Genomic DNA, 21303 nt, shown 5'->3' on the forward strand with positions numbered 1-21303 from the left:
CAGTCTGGACACTTCCATCAGGGATTAAAGGGGGCAGGGTGGCGTGTAATCCTCTCCGCGGGATTTGAAATGTTAAAAATTGTCAAAGGGAGAAGTTTAATCTGAACACACTTTAGTAGCATCTGACTTTATTAGTAGATAGGAATGTGTAGAATGTACTACTTTGTAGATGAAAGTGGCAAAATATGGTGATGAAGGGGGTTGTGATTGGGTGGTTAGTTGTTCTTTTTTCTTTTCTGGGGATCGGTGGATCGGGAATACTCCATGAGAGGGATTTGGTCATGATACTAGTATTGGAGGTGGTGATTTGGTAGGTTATGGTTGATGTGATTGTGACCCCGTGGGTGTCACTCACTCACTCACTCATTCACTCTGTCAGAGTTTGATAGGGAATCCAGTCAATCACTGAAAATCCCCTAGTCGTCGCTTTGTTCCCCCATCACCTGATCAACAGAACGAAAAGCAAAAGAAAAAAGGAAGCAAGAAAAAAAAAGCAAAAAGAAATTAGTTCGACCCGCGTAGTTGGTCACTCATCTCCGTCTGACAAGATAAACTAATAGTCAAGCCGTACTTTTGATAAAGAAAAGATAGATAGATAGATGCACGATTATCGGGGTCACTCATTCACTTGCTCATGCAGCTAGAGGGTTAGCTGGGACGACAACACTTGGTCTAGACGGGGCGGGGGCCATCCATGTATAGTAACACTAAGTAATAATAATAATAATACTGATTTAATAATAATCATAAGAATAATACTCCGGTTCTATTATGTAGTCTAGACTATCTACTACAATATGGAGTAAGTCAGTACTTTGACGGCAGACATGGATGCTCTCTTCTAGTGGAGCATCATTATGGCAGCTAAAAATGGATGTGTATAGCTGCCATATGCCGTGTGAAGGAAGAAGTGGCTCCACTGACAAGGGATCCAGCATCTACCTAAAGAGGTAGGTACTACTCCTTCTCCATACACATCGTGTAGCAACCATTCTAGAACTTTCTCAGTTAAGATCAATTGCTTTCATGGCGAAAGAAGAGGAGTGGAGGCGGGGGGAGGGGGGGGACCGCCTCATCTCGGCGGAGATGTATGATCGCTCACTTGCGCCATCATCTCCGGGAAGATAGGTAGGTAAAATAACTCAGCTACTGTAAAAGAATGATCTGATCTATCTATTCAGTCACTACTTAACTATCTAGCTTTCTTCAGTAAAGGGAAAAAAATAATTATAGTAAAAATAATTATAATAATAATAATGCTAGCTAGCTGGGTCCGCCACGGAGGCGACCTGAAGATCATCACTCCGAATCGGGAAGTCTGTCAGATGGGATGGATGCATGGACCGGGCCCCCTTCAATCCCTTCCCTTCCCTTCCCTTTGGGACGGATGGAGGGTCGCTCAGCATCCAGACTAACGATGAGGCTGACGGACGGGGCAAGGCGATCATCACGCATCAATCTGGTGGTTTTGCTGGGTGGCTGAAGAAATAGAAGAAAATATGTCTTTGAGGTGATACGGGGGGAAGGAGAGACGGAGGGGAGGGATGCACCATGACCTAAAAAGGGGAATTGAAATATGGTCCGGAACGGGGAAGCGAAATGAGGTTCCAGAGTGGCGGGTGGATGCGTTAATTAGTTGGATTGACATGGAACTTGATACATCCACCGTGGACCTCTTTCTTTCCCTTCCCTTTTCTTTCTCTCCCGTGACTTACTGTAGCTGGAGCTGTGTAACTATCATGTATCTATCCCGTCCGTCCGTCCGTCCGTCCGCGCGCGCCTCCCCATCCTCTCTCCCTCTCTCTCGCTCTATCTATCAATCTAGAAGATCACCCTCAGCAGAGGAAAAAGAAAAGAAAAAAGAGTAGAGGAAAGATAGCAAGCACAAGAAAGAGAAAAAGCAAAGAAAAAGAAAACATTGACAGGGCGACACGGGACATCCTTATCAGGTGAATCATCAACCCAAAAAAAAAACCATCTATCGAAAAAAAGTTGCCATCATCCGTCCGCACTGTTATTGGGAAGAAAAGAAAAAAAAAAAGAAATGAATAAACACACACCTCCCCTTTCCTAGTATTCTTTCATTCAGTTCAGCCCCGTTCGTAAAAATGAGCCGAGAGCCCAAAAGGATTTGCAGACGATCCGATCAAGTTTCCCCTTCTAGAACGCCATCCCGTGGACGAGAAGTGGACACTAAAGGAAAGCCGGCTGCGATTCCGCGCGCCTCTAGTGCTGTAGTTCTGTAGGGTTATCGAGTTTTCTCTTTGGTCTGTTACCACTCAGGTGGATCAGGGGGAGAGAGGGAGTGTGAGAGAAAGAAGAAAGAAGAAGGGTGAATATCGTTACCTGGTTAGGGATAACGGGTTGGACGTGTTGTTTTGTTGTTAACTGCAAATTACTTACTTTGTACGAAGTACTCTCTCTAGTATCTCTCGCTGGATCAGTCATGTCGCATGGATTCCAATTGCATTATTGATTTTGAGTTATGGGAGCAAAAACACTAAAATGATTGACTGAATGACAGACAGCTCAACTCTCAGCTTCATCAGCTAGTTCAGCTCAGCTCAGCCCAGGAATTTTGCCTAGAGCCTTGGCAGGTACCAACCGACTAGTAGATTTTCCGGCCTTAAAGTCCAGGTTTTCACGCCACTGTCAAGGCACGTGTTCCACCTGGATGGATAGTAGCTGTAGAACTGAAGAATTGCCGCTTTGATTGAGAGCTTAGCTAACAGTACTAGTGTAGATGATGATGAACAAGGGAATAACCTACCTTTCAGCAAGAAAATACTTGTACCCATAATGGCAATTGATCATTCACTTCAGCTCTTCGGGGATTTTCTTCATTCACTCACTGTCCCATTCCACTCAACGCACATACATATTTACTAGGTAGAGACAGGTTAAGCTAAGCTACCATGTAAAATGCAAGACTGCTACCCGTCTAAGTAAAACAAGACAATGTCTTCACTTCCATTTCTGCACAGGGTAAATCGCCAAAAGTACGTACATTATTTACCTGATCAACAAGAGGCAAAAAACGCTTTGGCATTAACCATAATCAATCTCCCCTGCGTCGGTCGCATAACCCTCGCCCATTCCCCGTCCCATAGTTTTCTGCAAGGTACTATACAATGGCGAACAGACCCCCCGCCTCTTCAGAAGCACATCATCCTCATCCTTTTTCCCTCTTGGCTATAGTTTAAGTAGTACAGTAAGGGTAAGTTAAGTATGGGTTGGTTTTCGTGTTTCACGGCAGATCGGTCGATCCTCTCTGGCTACTGTATTGTATTCTTCATCTGGGATGTAGCTCTGCAGTATGTATGTATGTATGTCTGTATCTAGCCACATGCAGTACATACATCCATTTATCTCTTTCTGTGGCTGAATTAAAACGATCTGCTGCAGAATAATCCCGATACCCGGCCGTACTATACAGCGGCACCATGGCAAGTAGAACAGGGTCTCGATCATTCTGGTATGTTCCCTTTCCACGGGGAATTAAATAAAATCGGACGTTGAGGTGTTGCTGTATTTGCTTGAATTAGATTTGTTTTTTCCTGCATGGCTAATGCATCTTGCCGATGCGGGCTGAATCATGTCCAGTCATATTTTTGCAGGGAAAACTAAACCATGCTTAACCCTTGAACCTTGAACCTGGTTGTGGGAACGATTGAACCAACGAATGAGCCATTCGGAAGAGAAGTAAAGTAAAGTACATGTTTACTTCATGGCTAAGGTAGTGAGTAATAGTACTTATGGCTCCGTGTTCGGACTACTTCGGCCCATCCATTGATCAATCAATCAATCAATCAATCTGCATCCAACCATCACCGTCGGAAAATCCTAGACATGTTTCGAACGAACTCCAAGATGAACGTTCACGCATGACAGGTCAGGTTTTCTCATCGCTGTTCCCTTGTGCGGGAATTATTAGTGGCTTGCAAGGGAAAAAAGTTCGAAATGATGGATCATGAAACTAATCACAATCATGTGGTCTGATCCCTGTTTACCACTTACCACTTACCAAAATTGTAAGCAAGCAAGCAAGTAGCAGCTCGCGACGGATCCTCAATGGATTGATTGATTGCTGGATGTATCCATTATCTACCCAATTCAATATATCCCCAACCGCCCTATTGAAGACCAGTCAGTCAGTAGTCGGACAAATAGATAGCCAGATAGCTTGAATAATCAACCCAACTATCTATCGACAGTCAGTAAATAGTTAACCATATCGGATCGGAAGGATCCTATCCATCCATTCCATGCCGTTTCTCGCAATCCTCTTCAATCCTTCCAACGATCTAGCCTTCCAAGACCGACCGACCCAATTAGAAAAAAAAGCCATGATACCCACAAGTTAAAACACGCTCTAGCGTCTGCGGAACCCGGAAAGAAAAAACTCAACCTACGGAGTACTTACCTTTGGCTTTTCTTCTCCTCCATTTCCAAAAAGGCAATACCGCCCAACAGTTCCCTTTCCACCCTTTTCGCTAGACCAAAGTACTCATTAGTCCCGTTCCTCCGGTTTCTAGCGCCGTTCTAGCCTCCCCGTAAACCAATTACGGAGGACAAGTCCACTCTCTCGATGGAGTCGTGGTGGTTCGCCTATCGAGTAATTTCCTCTTTTGGGGACGTATTCGGGCCGTTGAGACGGGGATCATAATAGCTATTTCTGCCTTACAGTAGCTTTCTGCAATTTGTGGGTTTTATTTCGTATCCCCGATATTTATTTTTCTTTTTGGCAGCCAGCGGGTTCAGAGGCGTAAAGTCCCGGGGACCATGACGGATGGTACGATCCGCGAGCGAACCATGGTTGGATGGGGAAGGGAAGAACCATCCGGATGGGCCTTCTAGAATCGTTCTGGAAGAGGTGGTTGAGTTGACTTTGACCCATCCGGGCGCAAGTGGGTGGAACACTTGCTTGCGTTTGCTTTTTGTTGATGTTTCTGTTTCTGTAGCCATTGCTGGATTCTGGGCGTGAGAAGGTGTGTCGGCTGTTGGGCCTGGATTTCTGGGGTCAATTGACGAGTGCTATTATTATTGCTGGGTGCTTATTATTGTGTGGGTGTGTATGTTCGGCTGTTTGGTCCAGGATCATGATGATAAAACAAAAAACCAAGCTAAGGTGTCACATGTAGCCGAGGACGGCTTGTCGCAAAAAAAAATGGAAGGATTAAAGATACAAGTCATGCCATTCCATTGGATGGGATGGTCTCATGTCTCAGAATCTGATGCTATCAGCACCTCTACTTCTTCCTGCTGACACAGTCATAACGTCCTATTCGACCACAAAGAAAAGGCCAACTATGTCCCTTTCAATTGATTCACGTCATTGGCTAGTCAGAGAAGAGACGGGAAAAGTACGAACCAGTTGTGAGATAAGGTGTAATCAGACATCCCCAAACAAAGATAAAGCGCCTACGGTGTGACTGTGACGGCTAGTTCCAATCCATCGGTTGGATTGAAACACGCGTACGCGCCAGCCTAGCAGGGAGTCCCATGTTGCGAATCCCGGTACATGCGTCGCTTGGCACTTTGTGGCATTGTTTCTCCGCGCAGATCGACGGCGACGTCAAGACGGTCTACAACGGAGATACTATCAGAGGATCAGAAGCTACCCAAGTGAGCAAGAGGTTGGGTAAACGTGGGCGGCTTTGAGCAGCTCGAGTCAGTCTAGAATTCCACTCGTCTAGACGTTACTACTTCGCTTTGCCCCATTGTGGCGAAGGTCAGGAATAGAAGTGGTAAGAATGATGTAGTGGGATGGGCTGGTGGAGTCGAATAATTTAGCCCATACTGGGTAACGACGGTCAAGCGACAGAGGTAATTTGTAATTCCAGCCACAATTTACAGAACAACAGACGAGTGAGAGAGCTTGCTTACCTGAGTATTAACTAAACTAGCTTCCTCCATGCAGTCGGAGATGTCAACCCCCAGAAATCCGCACAGGGCTGCGAATCCCCCAATTTGTCGGGGGGGAAGAACATCCAGATTGTTCTTCGGGAGGTTTTAGAGGGCTCCTGGACCCAGCGTAAATTGAGCCTATCGTTTACTAGAGTCTGGTAGTCTGCGATCGTAGGACCGAAAAGCTGCAAAATTGGCGCGCTGGTTCTGGTTGCTCGCAGCTCCATCCGCGGTCGCGGGGGCGAACAGGCAGGGCGAGGGCGCTAGAAGGATTAGAAGCGCGCGAGAAGAATGCGAGTTGCACAATAATACGTAACGGAGGCGGGTAACAGTGGATTTGCCGGATCATGGATCGTTATTAGGGGGCCCCACTGCCCCTTTCAGCCAGCCGATTTCCCCGGTGACCAAAGGGAAGGAAGACGCGAGTGTGCCAAAAGATCAGAGGACGGAAAAGAAGTCCAGCGGGAAATGAAGGATAAGGAAGTAGAAAAAGTAAAGACAGACAATGTCTTGAGGTCAGCTCGGATTCGCTTAGTAGATAGTTGACCTGTGTATGTTGATTGCTCACTCAGAGACGACAAACGAGGGCCAGAGGTGACAGAAACCGGTGCTAATCTCTCTGTGGCTGACATGAATCAAACCAGGAGAAATGGTGGGCCAGGCTAGGGAGGTCCATCAATAAACAGTGATCTTGGTCGCGAAATAGTCTCCCGAAACTACTCCAAACTAAAGTGCAGCAGGTGACTAACTACCGGACGGAAAGCTTCTGGATTGGTTCTGAACCTGGTTAGGTACCCTGGTCCTCCGTATCCCCGGCGGTTACTTACTAGTAGTTAGTAGGCCAACTTCCCGTAGGGTTGAATGCCCATTACGGATGAAAGCAGAAACAGGTAGCTGGTTTGTCAAAGTACTGAGAGTACTTTTCATACTTACATACTTCTACGCCCAGGATGATTGGAGTGATAGCCCAGAGCTCTGGACCTTACCTATCAAACCATGGTTGGCGCCATCAAAGTTCGATCATCTCGATCGTACAGTAGTCGAGCTCGATAGATAAGTGCGGCTATGCAGGTACTCCAGCCCTTTCCAGGATGTCTAGCCGTGTTAGGGGGGAACTACCGACAAGGGTGCGCCGCTCTAAATCTTAGCAGCCACCACTGGTAAATAATAGATCCAGCCCGAAAATTCAGAGACCCCGTTTCATAGGATAAGAGGCAAATATCAATGAGCAAAAAGGGAAGGGAAAAAAAAAGAAAAGAAGAAAAGTCAAAACATCTGCATGGGGTCATGCTGTGCAAAAGCACCCAGACAGACCTAGTTAGCTAGCTATGGGCATCCCATGGAATTTTGAATACGTAGGGTTTCCGGGAAACAGGCTCCTCCCCCCATCCAGGGGCCCCTGACTTTGGTTCTTCCCCCCCCCCCCCCCCAAAAACCACGCGAGAAAGCATCAGGTCAAGCCCCAGCGGACCCATTGGTGCTGGATTCGGATCCATCCGCGGGATCCTGTGAGCGGCTGCCTTCCCCACTCACCTGCACTCAAACCTGCCCGTCGCGTCCGAGGAATCGGTTCTTAGCTTCTGACTGATGTTCTCCGTACAGTCAGTGGAGACCCTCCAAATTTCTTCTGTAGTGGTATTTTCCTTTTTCCGTTACTGGTGTGGTGGTCGTCAGAATGATGATGATGACTGCTGAACAGTGGCTAAATTCTCAATGCCATTACAAATTTACAGTACCTTTACTTACTATAGTCGGAGAGGTCGGTCCCTTGACTGGTTGGGCAAAGTCTTCTCCGAACTAGGCCATGATCGATGGAATGGATTTCTCTATCCAGAAACAATCTAGGTAAGGTCACTTCCGTTACGGATTAGACGGACTCTTCCTGTGGTTTCCCTACAATTTCCGAGATGAACCCGTGCCTAGGTATCAGCCATCATCTGGAAGGTCTAGTAGTAGCAACTGACGGGGGGGAAGGGGGATGGGATGCGGATGGAGAGCCACTTGAGTGACCGGGAATAACATGAGGCGACTCAGACAAAGAAGCAAAGGGATAGGATAGAAAAGCAACGAAAAGGTAAAAAAGATACCAACCTTCACTCGAGCTACCTATTACTTAGTAGGTGGCTACAAAGTTTCCCGTCCGAGAGAGGCGTCACGACGTTGGTGATGGGGGCCAGAAACCCCTAAGAAAAGAAAAAGAAAGGGGGAAATGGATCGCACCCACTCCTTTCACGTACTACGGTACCTTACCTTCGGGACGGGAGAGCCGCCTAGCTATGCTAAAGAGAGCTGTTGCTCGACTACTATTATTGTTGTTATTATTACTATTACTCCTACTGTATGCGTATTTTGCTTTTATTAATTTCTGTGTCTCTCTCAAATTTCTAGTCTTCGCCGTATTACTATGACTCTGTCATTGCTCCGTCTACACACTCTTCTGGCCAGGTTTAGCCTCTTACTCTCTCCGTAGTTTTTCCATTTTCCCAATTGGATTTTCCACCTTTTATTTTTCCCTTTTTCCTTTTTTGAATTTTCTTTTTCTGTTTACTTTTCTTGTCTTTCCGTATCTAGATTAAGTATCTTCCACCTTTATTTTGATTTTCTATTTTTTTTGGCTTCCTACTTTCAGAAGTTTAGGTTCTTTTCTGTCTAAGTTGGAAATCACCCCAATCTGAGCATTTAAAATTTTAGAATAAAAAGAATAAATCAACCATAAAGTAAGAAGGTCTAGTCACTATATATCTATGGGATGGACCCCCTTCAACCATCTGGCTACTAAATTCTTCAAACTCACCCTTCCTCCTCGTCCAGCTCCTCTCCTCTTCCTCCCTACGTACTTTCGCCCATTCCCTTCGCCCTCGGCTCTATTCCCGATCCTCCTCGCCGTGACGTTACCAGGCCGCGTTCCATCCTCCCTTGCGATACGTCCAGTCTAGCTTGGTTTCTTTTTTTTACCGGATTAGACGGAGCTCACTTCCGTGCTCCTTTCCAGGATCACCTCCTTGCCGGCTGCATAAGTCGTCCTCCGTGTCCTTGGTCGCTGGTTCTTGATCAGATCGCGCTTGTTTCCAATTACCATCATCTGCACGTCTCGCGTACTTTTTATCTCTCGTCGCTCTGCCACCTGGAAAAAAGTTCCCAAGGGGAAAGAAGGAAAAAGAAAATAAACGTCTTCGAACCGCATGAGTGTCTAAAGAGGATCAAAAGAGGGTAAAAACAAAAGAAAAAAGCGACCTGTCGACTGGGTTTAAGGACTCCACCCTTCCTCATTCTTACACGCCCATTTCTTGGTACTTCGACAGTCGCATTCCTGCCCTACTCAGATCTGCCTACACTACACCACCCTGTCTCGTCTCCAACCCAGTGTCAGACTTGTGTGCCTTAATAAGGATCCCACTTCCGATCTCACCTGCAGCCTGCATCATCTGTCTGCGTCGTTACCGCCTGTTCGCTGCCGGGAATCGCTTGGGTACCTCGCTAGTCCTACACACGATCTATCAACACGACGCACAGTCAGAATAATAATCGAGCTCTTTTTATTTATTGGTATTTTCTTTTTTTGGGGAGGCCCGTCGTGTGTTTATTTAATCTTCCTGTGAGTACACTTCTCCCAGGCTTGAAACGCACTTCCCTTCAAAACATCCGCCTTCGCTTTTCTATATCTTTCCCACCGTCTTCCACTCCTTTCCGAAAGAGAAAACCTTCAGCATCTGACCATGGCCATTCGCTCAGAATCTGAAATGATATTGCGAGATCTGTCAGCCTTCAACATGGGACGAGGAGCTTACGACACTACCGGAGTCAAGAAGCCGGGTGCACCACCGCCGCCGCCTTCGACCCGATGAAACCCTTGGAGACATCTGCCAACCACATGCTGCTGTTCTGCTGTTCTCTCGAGCGAAAAGTTATTTGTGACTTGCAACTGGCGCATGGCTCCTGGAGTTTGACGTGACTACTATGAAGTCGAGCTTGTAAGTTGCCTAGACACAAGCATCTCCCCGGGTGGTTTGGTTCCCGACTAACAACGAATCATAGTTCCCTGTACCACTACTATTTCCTGCTCTTACTGCGTTGTCCTTTTGCCGCCACTGGTTTCGGTTTCTACATACTTTCTAATCACGCCCTTTCCGCCGTGGACATTTTTCTTCTCACCATGGAACGACACGGCCACCACCTACTTCTTTTCAATTCTTCGATCGACCATTATTTTTTGCCTCCATACACCTTTAATCCGCCGACACGAACCAGCTCAGGTCTATGATCTGTTCCACCAAAAGTGATTTGTCGAGATTTGTTGTTTTTCTACTTGGTCTGCTTTACTACCGGCGTTGGGAATAGACGGGATGGGGTTATTTCTTTTTGATTTGGGATACATGGATTGATACCAAGACAGACTAGAACGTTGGACCTCGCGGTCAAATACCTGGATTTTATTTTTCTTTTCCTTACAATTTCGTCATCATTTGCTCCTTAATACAGTCTGCTGCTAAAAATTGATTCTGGATATTTTCAATGCTTTATAGTATTCTAAACCGAGCGAACTTCATCGTGGTTGCGTCAATGTGGATAATTGTGTATGAGTTTGCGCGTATGTGTACACTACTACTGGCACTGGCACAGATAATCAAAGTTCATGGTTTGGGGGATTATGACTACTGCTACTACTACTACTACTACTACTACTACTACTACTACAATGGCGTTTCACTCCATAATGTGGAAATCGAAATCCACTGCACCAGTACGGGGAAAACCTGCAAGTCAGCTGGATAAGTGAGGACTTGGGGAAAAGAAATTCGGCACTCGGACGAGTCCCCGACGATGACATCTAACCGTGATTGTCTTCAGGGTTGTTTGACGGGAGCCCACAGAGCGACTTCAATCTGATTTGCCGGGGAGAAGGCAGTGGCATTATCTGGGTGGATCCCTGGTCGAGAATCAACAAGTTCTGAACGGCGTGCATGTGCTTCTTTTTTGGGCAGCCACCGGCTCTGCACAAATCATGTCGTGCAACGTTGGCTCCGTGACACGACTGGTTGCCATTGGGGAGGCGTTTCCAATTGTCTGGCTGGCGATCATGGGCCGTTGGGGGACCTATTGGCACGTCATGCTCGGACGCCATGGCATGCTGTTGTTCTGTCGGTCTTTGTTGTTGTTGTTTACCCCGTGCCTACTTTGCGACCTATAGATATGCACCTTATGGATAATCCTGGCGTTGAGTTGGGCCAGATCGCTTGCCTACCAATCATGGGAGCCCTGATGGTTGTGGTCGGGGTTTGGAGGGTTTCTCTAGAAAGATGATCTGTCGCATTTCCCGCGATAGTCAGGCCCCAATGATGGAATGACAGTGTATGAGGAGATACTATCTATCTTCTGCGTTGGAGCCGGTTGATGTCTCGATGGGTATCGACAGCAGGTGTCACGGGTAAGCTGCTTTTGTTTCAGGAAATAGTTTAGGGAAGCAGCAGCTTGCTTTCCCCATGTACGTCGGATGTATCTACAGGTCGAGTGTGGGAAATCAACTGGACAGATGGAGATACCAAACAGCCCTAAACCCTTCCAACCTGTGCCTCTCCGCTGTTGTCACCTGGTTTACCCGCAGAGCCACAATTGTCTCATCCTGTGTCTTGTCTGCCTTATTTTCTCCCCATGGGACCAGTACCCGCGAAGTTCTGACTGGTACCTGAAGCGCACCAAAAATTAACTAATAAAGATAGTAATTTTTTCTGTTTGGAGAATTGCGGGAACATCCCGTGACTGCCCGCCCGCCTTGGGCGCGCTAACCGAGTCAGGCATCGCGCCGCCATCTACTTCACCCTCCGCCTCACTGCGTATCTACCTAGGCCGTAGCATCTCTCTCTCTCCCTCTCTCTCGCCGTCATTGCGCTCTCTCTCCATCACCTTTCCCCGTCCACCGCCATTTCACTCTGGTACCGGTGCGTAGTATACCTTCTTCTTATTTGTCCATTTTTCTCCTCCAATGTTCCCTCCGTCACATTAACCCCTGCTCGATTCTGGCCCTTTCCACCACACCCCCTCCTCCGGAGTTCCCTCGTGTGTCTTGCTTACGTCTTCCTTCAGGCTTCTACTCCCGAGCAGTGCTCTCTGTATCGCCCGGCCTGAGCCGCCCTTTGCGAGCTGAAATCATCCTTCAGATTGATAATCATTCCTAGTGTGGGCTTGTCCTGCAAGACGACCTGATCGCATACCTTCATCGCCTTCGTTGGGCTCTCGAGCCATGTCTGAATCAACTAGCACAAATACTCCCAAGCCGAGTAGCAGCGTCAAGCTGGTACTTTTGGGTGAAGCCGCTGTGGGAAAGGTACGAGCAACCTCGGCACTTTCCTTGCTCTGACCTCCGCGTGGTACCTGAGTAACCAGAGAGAAAGAATGACTGACAATGAACGCAATGGATGATTGCCCATTATAGTCCTCACTGGTGCTGAGATTTGTCAACAACGATTTCCAAGAGAACAAAGAACCGACTATCGGAGGTAAGCTTCTCCCGGCTCTGGCAGTTACAGATCACTTTTCCGATTTGGGAAGAGACGGAGGGAAAGGAAGAAGGGAATTGTACCCGGTTTTCCTGGTTCCCGAAAGTGGCCGTAGCTCCGATGCTGATGTCATTGTCTATCTATCACAGCTGCATTCCTCACCCAAAAATGCTCTCTGCCTACGCGAACGATCAAGTTCGAAATTTGGGATACCGCCGGTCAGGAGCGTTTCGCCTCGCTCGCTCCCATGTACTACCGTAACGCCCAGGCGGCGCTCGTGGTCTATGATGTTACCAAACCGTCCTCTCTCACAAAGGCTAAGCACTGGGTTGCGGAACTCCAGCGACAAGCTAGTCCCGGTATTGTGATCGCTCTCGTTGGTAACAAGCTGGATTTGACAAACGACGGGAACGAGGCGGCCGGGGAGTCGCCCGCTGATGCCGAGGGCGAATCGTCTACGGCCGATGCAGATGAAACCGCCGAAGAACCTCAGGAAGCACAGGATGTCACTTCCGGTGATGCTCGGAAGGTGCCTACACGGGAAGCTAGCGCCTACGCGGAGGAAGAGGGTCTCTTGTTCTTCGAGACCAGTGCCAAGACGGGCACGAATGTCGTGGATGTCTTTACTGCGATTGCCAACGCGATCCCGGAGAGCAGCCTGAAGAGCGGACGAGCAGGTGGCGCTGGCACGGGCCAGACTAGCCTGAACAGCGGTCGTCCGGCCGAAGACTCGCGGGTCAACCTGGGGGAGCGTGGCCCGGCAACTGCAAAGGAAGGGTGTGCCTGCTAATCTCGGATTGTTTTTGCAGCGTGTCATGAGATTTTGGTCGTGCTTCTTTCTTTTTTGCAATCGTCCTTTTACTGTTCGATACAATGTCAGGTTGATTACACGGTAATATCCTGCGGCAGTGATTCCCCGACCGTCAGGACCAGACTGACATGCGGCTTGATCCATTCTCATTTTCCCGGCGTCTCGAGTGTTCTGTTCTGTTCTGCTCTGCTATGGTACTGCACTACTTCTTTATCTTTTTTTCTGTTTGTTCCCAATGACTATGCAGAGAGTTAGTATGGCGATTAAGGGAATGGCAAAGATTTGTACAGAGAACCGGTCAGGTTCATTGCCAGTCAGCCATAGTCATAGAATGCGAATTCTGCGATCCAAATGCAATGTATAATATGAGGATTAACATGATAGACAAGCAAGCATTTCTCGCAATGCTGCATGGTAGTAGTTGGTTAATGGTTGATGATCCGAAAAGGGCAGAACGGTCACGGGACCAGACATCCCCTAACTAGACCCAAACGGGACTACGGCCACCCGCTAAGCGAGAGGCCGAGCCTCCGATCCCACAGCCGACCCAAGCGCAAATTGGAGGACGTTCGAGAGATCTCCGTTCAACAACCAACCTCGACAACCAACCTCACGACAGAAGGCAGCATCCGCAGCACAGCCAGCTACCCGTCGCTCGTCTGCAATCATGGCTGCTATCAACAAGATCGCCATCAACTCGCCGTCGAGGCAGAACCCCTCCGAGCTGGAGACCGCGATCGCCGGTGCTCTCTTCGACCTCGAGAGCAACACACAGGACCTGAAGGCCACCCTCAGGCCCCTGCAGTTCGTCTCTGCCCGTGAGGTAAGGATGATTTGGTTTTTTCATTCATAGCCTCCGTCCGTGTACAGATCAGAGAGGGTCGAGAGTTTTGTGTGAATCGCGGAAACTGCCAACATACGAGAGACGTTCTGGGAAATATCAAATATCAATGTGGATATTGTGTGTTTGTGCGGTCTGCACCATGATGGTGTATACGTGTCTGCTTGGGGATCATATACCACCAGCATCGAGGCAAAGACGAGAAAAAGAAGAAGGCGAATTGAACCGTCCCAACAACCAATCGACACTCAACTCTGATCTGCTGCGCGAACTGGGAATTTGAAAAATTCATTTGTTTTTCTCTCGGAATGTGCGCAATTTGATATTGACTCTACTATCACCATAGGTCGAGGTCGGCCACGGCAAGAAGGCAGTCATCATCTTCGTCCCTGTCCCTCTCCTCCAGGGCTTCCACAAGATCCAGCAGCGGTACGATTTTCCACTCCACACCTCCACATGAAACAAGAAGAAAAAATACACCAACCCCGGAATGTGCCAGCCACATGCCCACAACTACAGAAGCGTAGCAGCGAAAAAGAAACGACACCAGAAACCATATGACTGACTCCCCTTCTCTAGTCTGACCCGTGAGCTCGAGAAGAAGTTCTCCGACCGCCACGTCCTCTTCGTTGCTCAGCGCCGCATCCTGCCCCGCCCCAAGCGCTCCGCCAGCTCTCGTTCCAACCAGAAGCAGAAGCGTCCCCGTTCCCGCACTCTGACTGCTGTCCACGACGCCATCCTCACCGACCTCGTCTACCCCGTCGAGATCGTCGGCAAGCGTACCCGCACCAAGGAGGACGGCTCCAAGACCCTCAAGGTCATCCTGGACGAGAAGGAGCGTGGTGGTGTTGACCACCGCCTTGATGCCTACGGCGAGGTCTACCGTCGGTTGACTGGCCGTGCTGTTGTCTTTGAATTCCCCCAGGGTGGTGCCGACTACTAGAGAGAGTGAAAAAAAAAGGAATCAAATTTTTTTTCCCTCTTTTTTTTTCCTTTTTAATTTGACAAGTGACAAATGTGACAAGACAAGAGACTAAAATTTGATTTGACCTTCTTACCTCAATTTCTCTTCTTACTCCGTCCTATTCTCTCCCATCTTTCTTGCCGTTTCTTCCATATTTTTTTGCTCGTCGATTTCCCTCAGAAAATCCACGTACCATATATTGCACGTGGGCTCGGGGGACATGCAGAAACATTAAACTACGATCTCCCCATCCCCCATCACCACCCCCTGTTTTGTTTCCTACATGTTCCCCACCCACACACCCACCCCAGCCGTCAGTCATTCAGACAGTTAGACACCTTGCTTGCGGCTCTTTGTGGGGTTGAGGATTGAGACAGTGAGGTTCTGGTCAGGTATCTATCTTTGTTTCTATCTTTCTTTCGGTTGGTTGGTCGGTTCCGGTACATGGTATATGTGTTTGTTTTGGGTGGGATTCGGGGCAAAAAAAACCGGGTATTAAGGGAATGAGGAAAGTCAAAGTTCAAAGATTCATGTCGGTCTTGAGTTCATTTGTTCATTTTGTCATGCTATTTTCAAAATAAAAAAAGGGGGGGGAGGAAGGAAATTGGTTGCTAGGGAGGGTAGCTAGCTAGCTATAGGGCTTAGGGGAATTGCCTGGAAAAGAAAATGCATTGTGTTGTCGAGTGTATGATCTTTGACTTTTAATTTTTTGAGTGTGTAGGTGGTGGGTTGGGTAGAAACTTGAGTACGTTGTAGATGGATTGGTAGTGGTAGTAGCTTGTGACTATTAGTAAACTCATTGAAGTAATTGGGCTCATATGAGTCTTGTTGCTAGGTGAAGAGTTGGTACTACAGTACTAGTGAGGCTAAGCCTTATACTATTGTGGGTTCGTTGTATGTCAATTAGTAGTAGTAGTAGCCATTATATTATAGGGCGTGAACTACTAATTACTATACCCACCAGCATGTGATGCTATTAACTGCTCTGGACTCAAGAATGAGAAAGATGCGATATATGTATATCTAGTAGAAAAGAAAACAAGGTATCACCAACATCCATCAATCATCACATCTATACACAAACCAACGTCAGAACTAAACATCCTTGCATCTATCTACACAATCTCCCTCACTATCCTCCCCACCCCCAACACCATCCAATACGCCAACTCCCTCTTCACCGTATCACTCCCACCCGCTCCAGCTCTCCCCACCCCCTGCTCACTATCAATCTGATTATCCGAATCCCATTCCATATGCACAAACACCGGAATCTCCAGCACATCTTCATCCGGCTGTAACTGCTCATTCGGGTCAGATGCCTGTCCGCTCCAGTCAAATCCCGGGTCGGAGTCGGAGTCATCATCGTCAGAATCGTCATCCTGGTCGTTTAGATCATCATCGGCGGAAGTCTTCTTCTTCAACTTCTTGTCTTTCTTGGTATTGTTGGCGGAGGAGGGTTGTTTCGCACCACCAGGTAATGTCCCCGGTACGACTTCCAACACCACGGTGGTCCAGTTCCGTCCCTTGTCCCAGACTTTGCCGGCCTCTGCGACTTTCTCGTACACGCCGAGCCCTCCGGATCGGGATCCGCGGGGGTCAGTTCCCGTGGATGTAGCCGTGGTAGTGGTAGCCGAAGTACCCTGGAGGGCTTCGTCCCACACGTCGCTGTTGGCGCCAATGTCGAATTGCGGACAGAGGATAGTTACTTTGGAGGCCACGCGGCCCGGAGTGACGGATGGCGTGGCGAGTGTGACGCGGACGGGATCGAACATGTGATTCTTCAGCGTGAGGAGGAGTTGGATGGGTCGGAGTGGGGAGAGAGCGTCCAGGTTCGGGTTCGTCGTGGAACTTGAAGGTGCCGGGAGAACGGTGGTGGTAGTGGTGGTGGCTGGGGAGGGACTGGGGTTCAGCGGCCGTAACGTCGGCAAGGGAATGTAGCTGAGGGCAATCAGGCGGATACGGAACCGCGTGGACTGTGGTTTCAGTTCGGGTTTGACGAGGATGTGCTTGCACGACTTGCATCGTTTGGACCGTTTCGTGCGAAGTAGCACGGGCAGGGGAAGGAGGTCCTCTACGAACCGGGCGTCGGGGGACTGGAACGCGCGTTGTTCAATGGAGGCGAGACCGTCCCATCCGCAGTCCGGGGAGGACATGCGTTCGATGAGTGTGTCTTCTGCGTCGGGGGAGGGGATCTTGAGACCCTCGCCGGCTGTGAGGGCTTCTCGCATGACGGGCGGTTTGGTTTTGGGCTTCTTGTTGGCTCCTCCGTAGAGGCTGCTGAGGCGGGATGACGAGGTGTAAAGGGACATGATGCGGTTTAGGGCACCAGGGGAGGAGAACCCGGAGCCGAAGTCCATGCCTAGGGGGTCGGTGGGGGAGGATGATGTCGCAGAGATCTGGTTCTTATAGAAGTTCTTGAGGGCGTGGAATCGAGCATCTGGAGTGAGAGGAGCACTGGGTTGGTCCAGAGGGGAGTCTTCGGGCTTGGTCTCGCCTGGTGGTAGGAATTGCTCATCGATGGAGGAGTAAGTGGAGAGGGGGGACTTGAGGTCCCCGAATGTCCGGGACATTTGTCTCGAGCGAGCAGGAATGACTTCGGTCATCTTGGACAGTTGGGTCCGGATGTTGGTCGGTTTATCAAACTTGATGCCAATATCCAGAGTCGACCACATGCAGTATCCGCAGGACAACACCCAGGGGCCTTGTTGGCTGGTGCCGCCTGTCACGACGTTCTCAAGGGTGTTTACACCCAAGGGGGCGGTGCATATCGGGCAGTTGAAGCAATTCCGAGCGCATCTATCATTCACCGCATTAGCATACACCTACAAAAGCTTGAGGCTTGTACATCCTGCTCAACGTACCGATTCCCCTCACTCCGAACCATGCTGCTGGGCGTCTCGAACAGGCAGTTCGGACAGTACCAGCACACAATCTCCTCGGTTATGCATCGCGGGCACTTGATCTGATGGCAATCTTCGCAGTAAAGCAGCTGCTCCGGGGGGTACAGAGAGAAATTGGCGCGCGGAGACCGAGGATCAAAAGCCTGTTCGTCTTCGTCGTCATCCGGGCGCAGGAGAGATTTGGGTTGATCGGGGTTGGATTTCTGCGGCGACTCCCTCGATCTCCGTTTCTTCGCCGGATCAGGAACGGGGATGTTGGCGCAAGGACAAGATATGAAAGTGTAAGGGAAGGGACGTGACATGTTGAAGAGTTCAATCAAGATATTGCTTATTGCATTCTAGGCGCATCATCAATAATCAGTATGGAAGCCCGAAAACAACATCAGGGGGAAGCAGAAAGCATTATACCTAAAACACCGGTAAATCGAATCACACAGAACGATTCAAATTGCTACCTCAATGTAATCTGCTTCCAACATACCCAAAAGACCCATCACACATTGAGAAATTGTAGAGCGAACAACCCCGCGACAAGAGGACGCGACGTGGCGGGAGAAAATGCGGAGATGGAATGGATTTCTCGCCGACGTCACGTTCCGCTGCTGCTGAGCTGCCTCCAACTTTTTTTCCCTACCCTCTAAACCTCTTCTCCCTCCTCTCAATTCCAGCAAACCCAACTCCAATTCATAACCCAGAGACCTCAAGATGTCTCTGTCTCACATATTTCGACCAGCACTGCGCTCCCCGCGCATCCACACCAAACGCACACCCACCTACACATTATCATCATCAGCATCATCATGTCCATCGCGCCGCACCTACGCCAGCCAAACGCCAGGCAACCCCGTCATGGAAATCTTCAATCGCAAAACCAAGCACATGCAGAAGGACCGCGCAGCCCGCAATGTCGAGGAGAGCCGCAAGACCGACTACATCAAGGACGAAGTAGCCATGCGGCTATGTGAACGGTTGCTGGTATGCCTTCACCCCCCATCATCCTCCAACACCCTACAGATATAGGATAGCAAGCTGAATGGTATGGGATGGAATAGGACATCAAACGCACCTTCCCCCAAGTCCTCGATCTCGGCGCCAACAGCTGCAACATCGCCCGCGCTCTCACAATGCCCGATCCAGACCCTGACGCTCCCAACGGCAGCTCCCCACCCCTCAGCACTCGCATCGGGCAATTAACCTGCATCGAGACCTCCGAGGCCCTTCTTTACCGCGACGCAGACGAGCCCTTCAACGACCAGATCTCTCTAAAGCGGCAAATCGTGCCTGATCTCGAATCCCTTCCCTTCCCGGAGAACTCCTTCGACGCGGTGCTCTCCTCGCTCTCGATTCACTGGATCAATGATTTGCCCTCGCTGCTGGCGCAGGTGAATTCTATCCTCAAGCCGGACTGTCCGTTCATTGCGGCGATGTTCGGCGGGGATACGCTGTTCGAGCTGCGGACGTCGTTGCAGTTGGCGGATTTGGAGCGGCGCGGGGGTGTCAGTCCGCATGTGTCGCCGTTGGCGGATGTGAGGGATGTTGGGGGATTGTTGAATAAGGCGGGCTTTAAGATGTTGACGGTGGATGTGGAGGATATTGTGGTGGAGTATCCGGATACGTTTGCGTTGATGGGCGATTTGCAGGCGATGGGGGAGAATAATGCCATCTTGCATCGGGAGTTGGGACCCATGTCGAGGGATGTGCTGTTGGCGAATGAGGCGATTTATCGTGAGTTGCATAAGGAGGAGGGCTCTAGGGGAGTGCCGGCGACGTTTCGGTTGATTTACATGATCGGGTGGAAGGAGGGTGAGGGTCAGGCGAAGCCGTTGGAGAGAGGGAGTGGACAGTTGAATCTGAAGGATTTGTTGGGTGGTGGTTCCATTGGTAATTGATCATGATTTCAGTGGAGTTAGTCCATGTATAGTATAGAATCTTGTGCTTGTATAATATTGACGAGGAAAGGGAAAAATAAAAGAGGCACATCTAGGATATCATCCTGACGAAGAACATGAGTACACAGAACACACACACACACACACACACACACCTCCATCTTCAACATACAACAACCCAACTCAAAACAACAACAAGAATCATGCAATTTAAACAGTCCTCCGATCCGTCATGACCCTAACAATCGACCCCGTCCCCGCAACCTCCACCAACTTCTCATGCCAGTTCAACAACACACTCATCTGCTGTCCACCACCTCCTTCACCCAAATTGCGGGCCTGAATCTGCGAGAATCCCGTACTCTGCGGCGACATGCGAGGCGACTGTGCCGCGCTACTGGGAGCTGGCGCCGCCATGCCCTTGTACCTATACAAACAAAAATTCATTAGTATGGACATCCACAACCACCACTTGGTGATGATGGCATAGGAAAATGAAGGGGGGAACCATACAAATACTTCATCAAACAATCCGCTCTTTCCGACCCACCCTCACCGGTACACACAGACTCCAGCACGCGACTCATCTCTCCCTGACGAATACCCTGCAAGACCTCCACGACAGCGGCCAAATGCACCTCCTTTGCGCGGTCATCGCCGCCCAGCGGCGCCGTCTCGAGCACGTACCGCAGAGCTCCCTCGTTGTCGCCGCTGCGGAGGAGCTGGCGCACCTGGTTTACGACGGAGGCGGCGGCGCCGGAGGTCGTCGGGGCGGGGAGAGTGGGTGGGAGGAGAGTCTCCATGGGGAAGTTGATCGAGGACTCGGGGTCCAGGACGTCGATGTTGATTGTGCGGTAGTTGAGTTGGGCCATTGTTGCGGTTACTGTGCTGGAGGTTTAGGGTGTATACTGATTTGGGTTATAAAGGGGTTTTTCGAGTTGTCAATTAGAAACGTATGTAGCTAGTGGTAGATTCTCTGGTTAGCGATTGTGGTGGCTAGAAGCTGGAGCTGGGTGATAGGTAGGCAGCGTCATTACCAGGTGTCCGCGGGGAAAGGAGATGACGGAGGTGGTCAGGTAGAGAGATGCGGTGGGTGGCTAGGAAGGGCACGGGTGTGGTGTTCCTAGCGAGGTAGGTGGGTACAGTCTTACTGTGTTTGACTGAGATGAATTGACAGCGTGGATTGGAACAGACAGAAGGAATCAAGAGCTCCTGGAGAAGATGGTGGTGATGAATGAGGGTGAAGTGGCGGCGGAGAGCGAGAGTCGCTGCGGAGTGCGGGCCGGCAGGCCTGAGGCAACCCCTGTCAGGGTCAGGACTAGATGATTCAATAACAACCACTTCAACGTACGTTTTCAATTAAGAGGAAGGAATCGATATTATCACAATTAGGTATGATTGCTTTTGAAATATATAGACACTTCGCTGGGGATTATATTTATCTAATGTACATATACTGCTTGTTTCGAATCTAACAAAAAGCCACCAACTCCA

At 49.4% G+C, this 21303-nt stretch overlaps 6 protein-coding genes across 6 annotated transcripts; 3 read left to right on the forward strand and 3 right to left on the reverse strand.

Moving 5' to 3' along the window:
* Positions 1 to 6047: 6047 nt before the first annotated feature.
* On the reverse strand, positions 6048 to 6490 carry BO87DRAFT_374964 (uncharacterized protein). Its single transcript, XM_025622912.1, has one exon. It carries the CDS (start codon positions 6254 to 6256, stop codon positions 6056 to 6058), a length of 201 nt encoding a protein of 66 aa, XP_025481429.1. The 5' UTR covers positions 6257 to 6490; the 3' UTR covers positions 6048 to 6055.
* Positions 6491 to 11771: 5281 nt separating this feature from the next.
* Positions 11772 to 13507, forward strand: BO87DRAFT_374965 (Rab family GTPase). The gene is made up of 4 exons (XM_025622913.1): positions 11772 to 11843; positions 11989 to 12229; positions 12338 to 12401; positions 12551 to 13507. Exons 2-4 carry the CDS (start codon positions 12146 to 12148, stop codon positions 13189 to 13191), a joined length of 789 nt encoding a protein of 262 aa, XP_025481430.1. The 5' UTR covers positions 11772 to 11843; positions 11989 to 12145; the 3' UTR covers positions 13192 to 13507.
* Positions 13508 to 13879: 372 nt separating this feature from the next.
* Positions 13880 to 14996, forward strand: BO87DRAFT_385045 (40S ribosomal protein eS7; the record flags this gene model as incomplete). The annotated part of the gene is made up of 3 exons (XM_025624706.1): positions 13880 to 14035; positions 14400 to 14482; positions 14633 to 14996. The coding sequence occupies 3 exons, from the start codon at positions 13880 to 13882 to the stop codon at positions 14994 to 14996; spliced, it is 603 nt and encodes a 200-aa protein (XP_025481431.1).
* Positions 14997 to 16132: 1136 nt separating this feature from the next.
* Positions 16133 to 18441, reverse strand: BO87DRAFT_355302 (putative dynactin Arp1 p62 subunit RO2; the record flags this gene model as incomplete). The annotated part of the gene is made up of 3 exons (XM_025621328.1): positions 18329 to 18441; positions 17882 to 18258; positions 16133 to 17816 (listed from the first exon to the last, which is right to left on the reverse strand). Exons 2-3 carry the CDS (start codon positions 18220 to 18222, stop codon positions 16133 to 16135), a joined length of 2025 nt encoding a protein of 674 aa, XP_025481432.1. The 5' UTR covers positions 18223 to 18258; positions 18329 to 18441.
* Positions 18442 to 18540: 99 nt separating this feature from the next.
* On the forward strand, positions 18541 to 20056 carry BO87DRAFT_13598 (uncharacterized protein). Its single transcript, XM_025618077.1, has 2 exons — positions 18541 to 18895; positions 18973 to 20056. The coding sequence occupies exons 1-2, from the start codon at positions 18626 to 18628 to the stop codon at positions 19807 to 19809; spliced, it is 1107 nt and encodes a 368-aa protein (XP_025481433.1). The 5' UTR covers positions 18541 to 18625; the 3' UTR covers positions 19810 to 20056.
* On the reverse strand, positions 19798 to 20771 carry BO87DRAFT_374968 (actin-related protein 2/3 complex subunit 5 family protein). The gene is made up of 2 exons (XM_025622914.1): positions 20323 to 20771; positions 19798 to 20236 (listed from the first exon to the last, which is right to left on the reverse strand). Exons 1-2 carry the CDS (start codon positions 20679 to 20681, stop codon positions 20020 to 20022), a joined length of 576 nt encoding a protein of 191 aa, XP_025481434.1. The 5' UTR covers positions 20682 to 20771; the 3' UTR covers positions 19798 to 20019.
* Positions 20772 to 21303: the final 532 nt, after the last annotated feature.

The sequence above is a fragment of the Aspergillus neoniger genome (genome assembly GCF_003184625.1).
Source record: "Aspergillus neoniger CBS 115656 unplaced genomic scaffold BO87scaffold_10, whole genome shotgun sequence".
In the NCBI taxonomy this organism is placed as follows: Eukaryota; Fungi; Ascomycota; class Eurotiomycetes; order Eurotiales; family Aspergillaceae; genus Aspergillus; species Aspergillus neoniger.

Bases quoted from the DNA above. Each gene is read 5' to 3' on its own strand.
- BO87DRAFT_13598 (XM_025618077.1), top strand. From the start codon at position 18,626: ATGTCTCTGTCTCACATATTTCGACCAGCACTGCGCTCCCCGCGCATC. The intron at 18,896-18,972 runs GTATGCCTTCAC...GGGATGGAATAG, and splicing joins GGCTATGTGAACGGTTGCTG to GACATCAAACGCACCTTCCC.
- BO87DRAFT_374968 (XM_025622914.1), bottom strand. From the start codon at position 20,681: ATGGCCCAACTCAACTACCGCACAATCAACATCGACGTCCTGGACCCC. The intron at 20,237-20,322 runs GTATGGTTCCCC...TTGTTTGTATAG, and splicing joins GATTGTTTGATGAAGTATTT to GTACAAGGGCATGGCGGCGC.
- BO87DRAFT_374964 (XM_025622912.1), bottom strand. From the start codon at position 6,256: ATGATCCGGCAAATCCACTGTTACCCGCCTCCGTTACGTATTATTGTG.
- BO87DRAFT_374965 (XM_025622913.1), top strand. From the start codon at position 12,146: ATGTCTGAATCAACTAGCACAAATACTCCCAAGCCGAGTAGCAGCGTC. The intron at 12,230-12,337 runs GTACGAGCAACC...TGCCCATTATAG, and splicing joins GTGAAGCCGCTGTGGGAAAG to TCCTCACTGGTGCTGAGATT. The intron at 12,402-12,550 runs GTAAGCTTCTCC...TATCTATCACAG, and splicing joins CAAAGAACCGACTATCGGAG to CTGCATTCCTCACCCAAAAA.